At 41.3% G+C, this 12,673-nt stretch overlaps 1 protein-coding gene across 1 annotated transcript in view; it reads right to left on the bottom strand.

Annotated features, from left to right (window-relative positions):
• UXS1 (UDP-glucuronate decarboxylase 1) overlaps positions 1-12,119 on the bottom strand; it is a 56,230-nt gene extending 44,111 nt beyond the window's left edge. Inside the window, exon 1 of the mRNA XM_053971707.1 lies at positions 11,970-12,119. Within this exon, the coding sequence (XP_053827682.1) occupies positions 11,970-12,066 (97 nt within the window). The 5' untranslated portion in view covers positions 12,067-12,119. The remainder of the gene's footprint in view (positions 1-11,969) is intronic.
• Positions 12,120-12,673: the final 554 nt, after the last annotated feature.

Below are 12,673 nucleotides of genomic sequence, written 5' to 3'. Positions count from 1 at the left end.
ATCTAAGGAAGTTACATATACACCCTCATATATAAGTGTCTAGAACACAGTTTCAGAGTATGGGTGGAATTCTGATGAGATTACACGGGACTGTAAAAAACACTCAAGAATTATCTATTTAACCTATAATTTGTCACTGCACGCAGATTAAATAAACCAGAACACTCACCTTGTTTATTAGGGATACTGGAAAAAATGACAAGAGCAAGAAAGGAGCCCCGTGGACTTGAACCACAAAAATTGGAAACTGCAGAGTGACAAAAGACTGGCCACTACAGGCTAGAGCTGTACCAGTCCAAAGAGGTGCCTCAAGAATCCTGCATTAAAGGTAGCAAGTGCTTGTGTACACATATAATTGTGTCTAAATACATACATAATGTGAGGTAAACACAAAAGGTACCTAAGCAATAGAACTTACAATGCCTCAGTAAGCAAACTCATTTATTACTGTTTGTATGGAAAAAGTTTTATAGAAAGAAAAATCACAATATAAAATCAAAGACCAAAAGATGCAACAGATGTAACTGGTCAGGGCTTAGGTGATTATAGGAAGACTATCAGAACACTGACTTTGCTTTTAACTTTCAACTAGGAAACAGAATGCAGTTTCAAGTGAAAAAATTAGAAGCCAGGCTACACTGACAAGGAAGACTTGACAACTTCACATCATCAAGATAAACACTGTTAACATGAAACAGTTATGTAAGGGATTTTGCAAAACAAGCAACATAGGAAATATACTCCAAACATCTCCAGAAAATCATTCTAGAGTTGCTGTTTAAGAAACAAGGCTCAAGCTAAGGACCAAATTACCTTGGGTCGTAGGGAGTAGCCTATATGCAGTATTATCATACATAGAGAAAACTTCTAAAGTGTCCACAGATTTTGTAAGCTGTATTGCAGGTCTTGAGTAGCAGCTAGTAAAGTATTTTGCCTACCTTTTGCAGCTAATAAAGTATATGTATTTGCACATACATTTCCATCACTATTACTCAATGAGCTCAAGGAGACAATGAGGTGTTACAGAAACAAAACAAAAAACTCTCTTCCTGCTACAGTCACAGGCACCTTCCAGGCAGGAGAAATGAAACATTCCCAGGAAGGAGGAGTGGGGAGGACACAAATGAGGATTCAGTAATGCAGTTGTTCTAGCCTTCAGGGGATGGGAAAGCTACTGAACTGTTTTTAAGTGCTGAGTGCTGCTGATAATTCACGAGTAACTGGGAAGAATCCATGACAGACTAAGAAATAAGCTGTAGGAGGGCTCTGTGGTGATACTATAAAACCTTCTGTCATCTTCTGGGGAAAAGATAGGGAAGCTTTATCATATTAGAACAAATGACCCATAAAATCCAACTGAATTTTTAAATAACCTGGATTTTGTGTTAACTAGATAAAGTAAATTTAATGAAGTAAAAATGAGATACAGTGTTGAGCACAGTTAAATTCAAGTTATTTACCCTCTGGCTAGAATTTTAGAATTACATATGGTAACAGTAATGGAAAAACACCTTGTTTTCTTTTAACAAATGATGACGATCTGGCAGTCACAGGTACAGAATCCTCCAGTTAAACATGACTGAGATATACTTACAAAGAATTATTTTTCTGGGCTACAGAAATCCATACAAATAATGTAAGTAGTTATGCAGTGGCAGGAAGCATCTGGGTTTAGCTGGTGAAGTAGGAATTGATTGAAGAAAAAAAAAAAAAAAAAAAAGAGTTGCCAGCTGCAACAAATACCACCCTCCCAGTCTCGTTGCAAAGACAGTGAAGCCACAAAGAACTGTCTTCCTAAAGAAAATACATGACTTCCGTGTGCCCAGTGTCCACAGCAGGGAAGGGAAGCTCGAAAAGGCATTCACATCCTTCCCGAAACACTGTTTTTGATATCCCAGTTCTGTAGGAGTACATGACCTTGCATTAAACTTTTATGAAGCGTATTGGGTACCACAGCAAAAAAAAAATTTTGCAAAATTAACCACACAGGAACTATCACACAGAGAAATGTGAAGAACCCTGAAGTCTCTCATGTGTAGAGAGATGTTGCAAAAACTCATTTCAACATACTGACTGCCCTCATAAAGCATTCTGAATGCACAATTCTAAAAAAGATCTCTTTGGCTACTGGTGCTCACATGGAGCTTACACCAAGGTTGAAGGGATCAGAGCTAATATTTTTGTACAAGAGTGGAAATAAGGTTTGACTGTTTTTCTTCCAAATACACAGCTGTTTATATAATGGGCTTACCCAGCAGCAGAAACAGAAGTATGACTCTAGCTCACAGAGGATTTCCTTGCCCTAAGGGTTAAGTCAAGGCTGGTCTGACATTCAGGCAAGAATGATGGAAACATAGAGGTAAGTAGGTCCAAATCCACAAGCAGAATGATGAAAATAACAAGCCTAAATTCAAAATGAAAATCCTTACAGGCATCACAAAACCACTTGACAGGCCTATCAAGTTCAGGCCCCAAAAGCTGCAAACACAGATGGTTAAAAAAATCTTCCACATCAGCAAGGTCATGAATCAGGCACTACACAAACCCAGCTTTCAAATGCATGAGACTCCTAATGGACCAAATTTAAGCAAACACTAACACAATCCAGAACTTCACTGTAAAAGCCAGTTTTAAAAATTCAAGTCTATTGCCAAATCTTTTAAGCCAAAAGGTATTAATCCAGGATAATAGTCCTGTGCCAATTCTCAGACTGTAGAGATTTAACATCCTCACCCCTCACAGCCACACAAGACATACTCTGTAAAGAACTTCCAACTCATCCAATTAGAGAGCATTCATAAACAGTCTTCCTGCCATCTACTGAAATTCTGTGCAAGGGAAGAATTCATGATTCATTGGACTAGACAGAAGCATGACTTGTAACCTAACAATTAAGACACTCACCTACAAGAGGAAGAGACAGGGGTTCTACTTCTTCTTTCAAAGACTGATTGTAAACCTCATTCAGTGACTAAGGTCATAGTAAGTTTGCATTAGGGAGGTGAGCAGCATATCTGAATTGTTGTAGCCTGGTTTAATGGCTCGTAGGAAGAGTAAAACTAGGACTACACCTATCTGTTTTGAGATGTTGTTTCCCCTTTGCATCCTTGTCATAAAATAATGAGAGAAATTATTTTTATTGTAGCATTTTTGCAAGGATTAACTGCAAGTACCATGAAGAGTAAAGTACATTAGTCATTAATCATTCCCACATCATTCCCTTTAAAATGAAGGCTTCCAGAAAAGGACAACATGCCTTGAGTGAAATGTTGAAGAACTCTCTAAAAGAGCCTCTTTTAGAAAAAAAAAAAAATATTTGTTTCTTAATGCCCTAATCACAGTATTGTTATTAAAGAGGTATTTACATTTATCTGACTAAACATTAATCACTCAGGGTTTTTAGAAAACTCAAATGCTTTTTTTGTTTCTTTCCCCAGCCTCTGAGATTAAGCTGCAACTATTTGGCACAGTCTTACAGTAAAATTGTTGTAGGTTTTCAAGACTTCTCAAACTTCCCTTAAAAGGCAATTAGTCATATATGAGTAAAAAATGTGGTGTTGGTTTTTTTTCCTACTGAATATATTTACATTCCTAGAAATTTAAAAGTTTGTTTAGTTTTTCTAGAGAAGCCCCATTCTGACATGATGCTGAACACAGAGGGATACTGCAATGACTGGGATACTGACAGCAAAGGAATACTCCAGGAGCTATCCTTTGGATACAAATCAACTACGCCTACATTAATTAAAAAAAAAAAACAAAAAAAACAAAAAAAAAAACACAAAAAAAAACACACACAAAAAAAAAAAAAAAAAAAAAAAAAAAAAAAAACAAAAAAACAAAACAAACACCCAAACCACAACAACACAAAATATAAAATTTGTTAAATCACACTTGAAAAATACAACAGAAATCCCAAGTATTTGGCTGGGGTTTTGCTGAGCATCTACTATTAAATAGACACTTCAATATCACAGACTTTTAACTCTGACCAGCTGCACTTCATAGCAGGCAAGTGTTATCTTTCCAGATCCTCACAACATAGGAATAGGACGTATGTTTTCATCTGAATATCCTTTGAATTTGTCATCTGCAATAACACCTTTTGTACAGGTTTCCTTAAAATACAGATTACTACACTAAGAGAACCTTGCATGCCATAATTAACTCATCCACAATAGGCTGGGGAACCAGAAAAACAACACTATCACAACCTGAAGGTGGGAAAAAACACAATCCTAAAAGAAGCCTGTATCTTTATCCCTCTTCTCTGTATCTCTTTAAATGACATTAAAATCAAGTCAGAGATTATCACAGGCCCTCAACAGTAATATACACTCAATCTGAAATTATTAGTGACATCACTAATTTTAGCATCCCATACATTTTAGAACAGATGTTTTAAAAAGCAAAACCATGATGTCCATAGAGATCCAACTGTACCAAAACCAGATGCAATCTCGTTTAAAACCATATTCTTTCCCAATTGCTTTGTTGTTTGTATTTTCTGGACACTGTTAAAGAAATTTTTACACAAACTTTTGTCTGAATAGATGTCGCTGAAAGCCCAGGATTTTTCCCTGTATCGCCTACCTTTCAACTTCTGCTCCTCAAAATATAGAGATTACAAGATGATGTTTGTTACAAATAGATTTCACTATCAACAGAAACAGCATGCAGGAATAATATGAATTGATATACAGTCATAATCAGAATTTTTAGAGCAAACTCTTATGCTCTGAACATCCAAAGTGAATCGCCTCAGTCAAATTTCAATTTCAGACAGATGCAATGGCATTCAAAAGAGGGTTTGTTTTTTCATGCTCAAATCTGACTCTCCACAGTCACTCAGCAACTTCAGTCTCCTGGAAGAAATAAGGTTTTTGTTTCCAGATGCAAACCTGACAAAAAAGGATAGCATGCAAAGGGAAATCATAAAATGCTTTTAAACACAATTGCATTAAAGTTTTAATGTAATTACTTTACATATTTAATAATGTAAAGAAAACAATTATTTTCTTAAGGAAACTATTATTTCCCACACAACACCTTGTGGCTAAATTGGAGAAATATGACTTTGATGGACTACTCAAGAGACGGCAGCTGGGTGGATGCACCCAGGGCTCAGTGCCCAAAGGGAGATCAGTAAAAAGTGGTGTCCATCAGGGGGGTGTACTGGGACCAGTACTGCTCAGTATCTTTATTAATGACACAGACACAGTGCTTAAGTGCATCTTCAGCAGGTCTGCAGACAACACTGAGCTGCTAAGTGTATTGAGGGAAGGGATGCCATCCAGAGGGACAATGACAAGCTTAAGGAGTGGGCAAACAGGAACCTCATGAAGTTCAAGGCAAAGTGCAAGGTCCTGCACCTGGGTTGGAGCAACCACCAGTATCAGTACAGACTGAGTTACAAGAGGACTGAGAGCAGCCCTGTCAAGAAGGTCCTGGGGCTACTGGTGGAAAATTTGGACATGAAATGGCAACGTGCACTTTCAGCTCAGAAAACAAATAAAAAACACTGGGCAGCACCAAAGAAGTGCTGTCACCCTGTCAACTGAGGTAATTCTTCCTCTATACTCCACTCTCATGAGACACCACCTACATACAGGACAAGAAACACCTTGACTTGTTAGAGAGGGTCCAGAGGAGGGCCACAAAACATCGTCAGAGGGATAGAACACCTCCCTTATGAGGACTGTCTGAGAGAGCTGGCTAGAAGAGCCTGGAGAAGAGAAGGCTCTGAAGAGACCTTATTGTGGCCTTACTTAAAAGGGGCTTACAAGAACAATGAATAAAAACTTTCTAGCAAGGTCTGTAGTGATAGGGCCCTTAAGAGGCAATGGTGTAAGCCTGAAAGACAGTAGGTTTAAGTAAGATGTGAAGAAGCAATTCTTTACTTTGAGAGAGGCAAGCCTGAAACAGGTTGCCCAGAAAAGTTGTGGATGGCCCACACCTGTAAACAACGTGAGGCTGGACAGGGGTCTAAGCAACCTGTTATACTGAAAGATATAGAACATCCCCCCAGGGCAGTGGGGGGCTGGATTAGATGTCTTTAAAGGTCTCATGCAATGCAAACCATTTTACGATTTGGCCAATATATTTCAAATCACCTTTTATAGTCTTGATTCCATAAGAATTAAAAAACCCTCTCAACTGTAGTCCATCTGTAATTCCAGCAGTATGTTAATTTGCTTTAGAAAATTATTTTACTGATGAGAGTATTTTGCAATATTAGTGGAGATAACAACACACGATTACTAATCATAACCTTGTATTAAGAAATGTCACTTTCCTGAGTGAAGTTTATGATTATGCCTTTGGGGAACATACAACAACTTGAATATTAAAAAAGATTTTAAAAAGTACACCTCTGGTAAGTCTACACAGATCTCTGTATGGCAAATAGTTCTTGTTGCATCTCCCAAACTGATGCCTTGCTCAACAGTGAAAATCAAATCAAAGACAGCAGATAGGAACTGTAGGTCTTCCCACATGAGAAGTATCCTAGACATAAAGACACATAGTTTACTAAGGGAAATATGCTCTCTCTGTATCTTGGACAGCACCACTGCCACTCTATGTCAACCCCTCAGCTAGTCATCAACTAGCAAAACAAAGGCAACATAAGGAAATTTCTCCACTCTCTCTTAAGAACATACGCTTAAACCTTGGCAAGCCAATACTCTCCCACAGCTGTGAGATATATCATTATGCAAATTTTCTTTCTTTACAAGAGTTAATGGAGCTTCATACTGCATGGGAAGGTAGCCAAGGGTACTTTTTCTTACATTTCAATTAGCATCATCACTTTATGACTGAATTTTGTTCTTGGTTTCCCAGATGGAAAATTCTCTTTGAGTCTATTCTTTAAGTCTTTTTTTCCAGTTTTCTGTTCACTGTTACTACTCCTTCCTGCCTCATATCTTCACATATCATTCTTACCACTGCCCCTCCACTGACCCATCTGTTGATAGCTAAGATTGTTTTCAGTGCACTCACAGAATGTTCCAATGGTCAGCACTGTAACTGAAACAAACTCATTTTTCCCAGCTACCTTTCACAAACCCCTTCAGGTAAATTGAAACAATAACCCCAGCCTCTTCCTCTCTCCAGTCCATAAATGAGATGTTGAAAACTACCAGTTTCAACCAAACTCTGCTTTGGTCAACGAGCCTTAGAAAAAAGAAACAAGCAAAATCAATGTCAGAGAAATATTCCCCTTTGCAAAAACAGAGGGTAAAGAAGGTGGAAGCTCTAAGAGTGTTTGTCTTTGGAATGATGACAGGGCTGTCTCCTGCACATGCTGCAGAAGAGACAAATATTAAGTGGAGGCAAAAGACAAATATTAAATGGAGATAAGAGAGGTAAGATTAATTTCTCCAGGATGCCAAAAATTGTTTTAAAATATCATGGCTAGCAAGGCATAGTCAGAGTCCATCTATTCCTGACAAACAACTGAAGCATGAACAAATTTCATAAGCTACAGAAGTACAGCTAGTTGAAAGCCTGATGAGCAGAGAACTGGAAGCTGTTACGACAGTGAACTTATTTGCATAAACCCACAAATGAAAGGCAACTTGGTGAATGTGAACCCAGCCAGCAAGCCTGATGTCCTACACAACCATTTTGAACTCTTCCATGGCCAATCAATCCTGACATCTAGTTAAAAAATGGCTGGGGAAGAAAGATTTCTGATACTGAATAACATTGAGACAGCCTGAAGCAACAGGGCAGGATCAACTTGATAACTGCTCTTCTGTTATGAAAAGCGAAAGTAAAAGTTCATCAAAACAAAATATTAAGTAAAATTTAATCTTCGTTTTGAACATATGCAAGACAAGCAGCATGTGAGGAGTTGGTAAGATTCAAACTGAAAAGCTCACTCACACCTCGATATTTTGAGAACATTGCATTCTTCCCAGCTGATGGAAAACTGACAAAAACAAATGGCTAATCCTATAAAGCAAAGGATAACAACTATGGAAACTAACAATGCTGTGAAAAGTCAAGTCACTATACTACAGGATGTACTTCCCTCACATTACTTTGACATTTCATTTGTAAGTTGTTCTAATAGCTGTGCTATAACTTACCTTACAAAGGAAATGAGGTCTTAAGCTTGGATCTCATGACAGCATGTTACTATTCCATTTTCCCCTTAGAAAAGGAACAAGATGACTGATATACTTCCTGAGAACCATTTGATCTACAAATGAGTACAGAGAGCTGTTCTACTTTACCAAAAATAGAGCTTTTCACTTTTTTATTAAGAACATGCAACTGCCCTGTCATACATCCGCAGATTATTTACAGTAGCATCAAGATTAAAGCAAACCATGCAGATTGATAAGCTCTGGTCTTTAAATCCTGACTATAAGATTCTAAGTGTATTTCCAATAACTTAAATAGGTCCTGATTCTGCAAAGACAGTACCACTGAAGCATGGTTGCATGTCCATATAAAGCTGAATACACACTAAAAACTTCCAAGGGAGTGAGTTTAACGTATCTATGTATTGACATCCCAACATACAGATGGGGTTTTTAAAAACAGAAGAACACTCTCAGCCTGCATATAACTTATTCATATTGTGGTGACACTGAAGTTTTTTAACATTTATCGATTTAATTCACTGCTCTTTTATGATCTGTATACATTTCTCATTACAGACAACAAAAATCAATTAAACCCACTTCACTTATGTTTATAATCACCTCACATTCTGAAGCTGTGGTTTCACAACAGCTTCAAGATGATGTAAGTGGAACTCATGACTGAAAGAATTTGTTTCAGTCCACCTCCACACACCCCTCCATTCCACTTTGGTTAGCATTAGCACTCCTGCACTATTTTTCTGGGGGTTAAATCAGATGAAAGATTGTCCCTTTAAAAGGGCAATACAAATTCAATCTCTGGGCAAGGTTTCCCACTGTATGTAGCACACTATAGTCATGCAACGTTCACAGAAGACAGCACTGAAGGTGAGTCAACTAAGGTAATTATGAACAGTGTTAATAAAAAAATTGAGCAGCAGTCTGACATATTAGACAGTGATTCAAACAGCTTGCTAGCTGCAGTATCTCCAAATTTGTTATCTGGGCAGTGGGGAACAACATCACCCCTTTCACCTAGGGCCTACAGAAAAGGTAAAGGTAAATTTTAAACTTTATTCACTTCCTCTTCCCAGGAAACAGTTGCTTAAGTTACAACAGCTTTTAATTGCCTGCTACAGAGAAATGCTCCTTTTAAATTCTGTTTTTATACATACAAGCCATGCATAGCACCATGTTTCAACTGAATGATTTTTTAAAACTAATATAAATTAAAATTTACAGAAACGAGGCATCAAATACTACCTTAATTCAAATCCAAAGTAAGGATCTTTCTGGCTCTAAGTGCTAGCAGGGAACCGAGTGAAGTCCATAAAGGAGTTCTAGGGATCCTTTAATATGACAGGATCCTTTAATATGAACAGCGTGTGTCACGTCATGACAGTACTTCAACCAAAGTAAACAGGACTCCTTCCGAGACGGGCTCTTAATTGCAGACCTGCAAACCATGTGATGGCAACACTGCCAGCAGCACTGCCAGCTTTTATTCCATTTTATCACTGTGCACCACCTCCTCAAGCCCAAACAGCTGTTGAATACCCACACTGTCAAATGGCTATAACACAAAAGGGTGATCTCAGTCCTGCCAGTTCCTTCATCTGGTGCACAACAAAGACATTTCAGTCATTGTATGGATGGGGAACAAAGATGCTGAAGACAGCCCAGGCATCTACCACTGTGTGAAACTACCAAGAGAGCCACTCAATGACTCTTGAGAGTGAAATAGCTCACAGCCTTTCAACTGTATGCAAAAAGGTCTTTCTCTAGTCTGCAAACTCACAGAGAGGTTCTTCAGGCACTTTTGTAACCAATTTGCATTCAAAGGCAGAAGATTTCTATGAAATAAGGCATTTTTCTAAATTATATTCCCAAAACGTTTCCTCAGGGTTTCACACACTGGCTGACAAAATGGCACTATTTAAAAAGTCCTGTCCTCTAGTTCAGAAAAAAAATAACCTACATGCCAACTATTTCATTCCCTGTAAAATGTGCTCCAAGTCTGAATGCCCATGCCCTAATACTGAATGGAAATTCATGGAAAGGAGGCACACAGCCTAAAAACACTTCATCATTTGGAGAGTACTTCAGAAAGAAGGAATGTAAGAAGTGCCAGCACATACACCTACACCAGCTGCTCAGTTTTCTAGATTCTCTGCTATTTCAGTCGGGCATTATCTGACTGCAAGCAGAGCGTAGTGATGATTCAGTAACATTGTGAGGAGTACCCTTTCAGGGCAGGTGAATGGGATCATAAATAATCACTTCTGAGAAAAGCAAACAAAAAATATTCTCTCTAGAATCTGATAGAGCAGTGGCATCTGCTACCATACCATACTATGCAGCTGACACCTACGGATTCCACAACTTTTGATCTCTAGTCAAAAGACGGGAAAGCACAGCATGTTAGATTTGCAAAAAACATGTTCCCACCAGACACCAACTTATTCCCTTTTCAAGCCACTTTTTTGCCACACTGACCTGCAGTCCCTCTGCTCGTCCACTTTTTTTCTGAATCCCAAAAAACAAGCAGTCAGAAGGTTTCTCCTTAAGGCTAACTTTTACTCACTGAGTTAGAAAGCAAACACCAATTACTGTCCAGAGAATATAATCAATAGCTAGGTCCCAATGACCACATCACCTGACACTCAAATCCAGTTTTCACAGCAGCCTATTAACTTTCGTCTGAAAACTATCACTCTTAGCAAAACATGTAAGCCTCTCAAAATAAGAACTGACATTAAGCAGTCAGGATGCAAGGGACCTGAAGTCACTTGGACAAACAAACTGTCCTGGAAGTCAGAGCTGAAATACAACTTCAACGGTAACAAAGGTACCTAAATAGTGAGGTCCAGCAGAGACAATAACATATGGTAATGAAGGGAATTGCTGTGTTTCTGGGGTAGGAAACACCACCCCTCTGACAAAATTACTTATGTTGTACCTCTCCACCTTCCCGAATCCAAAGGGAGGGTCTGAAATGCAATGGACACACTCACCCCCAAAGCTAGCTCACGTATATGCATGTGCCTTCAAGCATCAAGAGAATGGCTTGCTCCCTACCTGAACTGACAAGGTATTGTGCTGTTCACGTAGTAGCTACCCGAGATTGAAAACAAAACAGGCTAAAATAAATTAAAATTGCAACAGAAAAAGCAAGTACGGGAAGAGACCTGACAGGACAGCGTTTTAAATCCATTTTAAATCTATCTGACTCACTGCTAGTAAGTGAAGTCATAAACATCCCCGTCATTAGCTATTCTAAGATTTTCTAAAGTACTTCTGTGCCTCTTTCCCGGCTCTTAAGATTTCAGCTACGCGCTGAGTTAATAAACAAACATTTATTTAGCCCCCAAAGGACTTGGGAGGATTTTACAAAAACCAGACACGAGGCCTAGCCTGGAAAAACTTCCCCGAGGGCTGCTCACCGCTACCAGGTGGCGATCGGGGCGGACAAAGCGCGGTTTGAGGACAGGAGCGGCTGCAGAAACACTCCCTGAGCCACGTCCCGGCCGCACCGCTCGCCGCAAGTCAGCGGGACGGGGCAGGGGAGCGACGAGTGACGGGGGACGCCCGGCACGGCTGCCCGCCGCACTGGGGAAAGTTTCGGCAGGGCAGGAACCCTGAGCCCCGCGCCCGGAGCCGCGGGGAGCCCCTGCCCCGCCGGGCCGGAGCAGCCGCGCTGCGGCGCGCCCGCAACAGAGCAGCGCAACGGGGTGCGCGAGGTGCTGCCGCCACATCTCCCTCATCCTCTTCCTCATCCTCCTCTCCCCCACGGCGGCCGAAGGGCACGGCGGGCGCCGTGCCAGCGGGCAATGAATGGCCGTGCCAGACCCGCCCCCACCCCCGCTCACTCACAGGCGACGTAGGCGACGAAGGCGAGCCCCATGAGCAGCTTCATCCTCCTGCGGTTGATGGCGGTCAGCAGGCGCAGCAGCGGCCCCTTGCTCACCATGCCCCGCGGCAGCGGCACGCAGAGCGCCGGGCACGGCCGCGGCCACCCACGGCTCCGCTCGGCCCCGCTCCGCCCGCCCCGGAACCGCCCGCGCAGGCGCAGCGGCGGCGGCGGCGCGCGCCCGCTCCCCCGCCCGCCCCTTCCCTCCCGGGCCGCGGCCGCGGCCGGAGCGGTGGCGGCGCATGCGCGTGGGCCGTGCCTCCCTCGTAACGAGCGGTTCGCTCCCGGCCCCGTGCTCCCTGCGGGCTGCCCGGGAAATGGAGTGCGCCCGCTGCCTCCCCCTGGCCCTCGTCCGGTCTTTCAGGGTGTTTCAGGGTGGGCTTGGTCACCTGTCACCTCCCACTGTGGTGGTCCTTGGCTGGTGACCTGCTGGAGTGAACAGGCAGATGTGGGCACACACATGGACAACACGTGTATTGCGCTGGCACCTTCAGTGCCTGGTCCTTTGAAAGCGCCGTTTGCCTCGTCCCCAATGTGTTCTCCATAGTAAGTAGAACCACCTGGATGCAATTTGGCAGAATCACAGAATAGTCTGAAGTTGGAAAGGATCCACAAAAATAATGAAGTCGAACTCTTGACCCTGCAAAGGACAACCCCAAGAATGACA

The sequence above is a fragment of the Vidua macroura genome, chromosome 2 (assembly GCF_024509145.1).
Source record: "Vidua macroura isolate BioBank_ID:100142 chromosome 2, ASM2450914v1, whole genome shotgun sequence".
NCBI lineage: Eukaryota > Metazoa > Chordata > Aves > Passeriformes > Viduidae > Vidua > Vidua macroura.
Note: the sequence above shows the minus strand (reverse complement) of the source record. Positions and strands in the feature narration are given on the sequence as shown.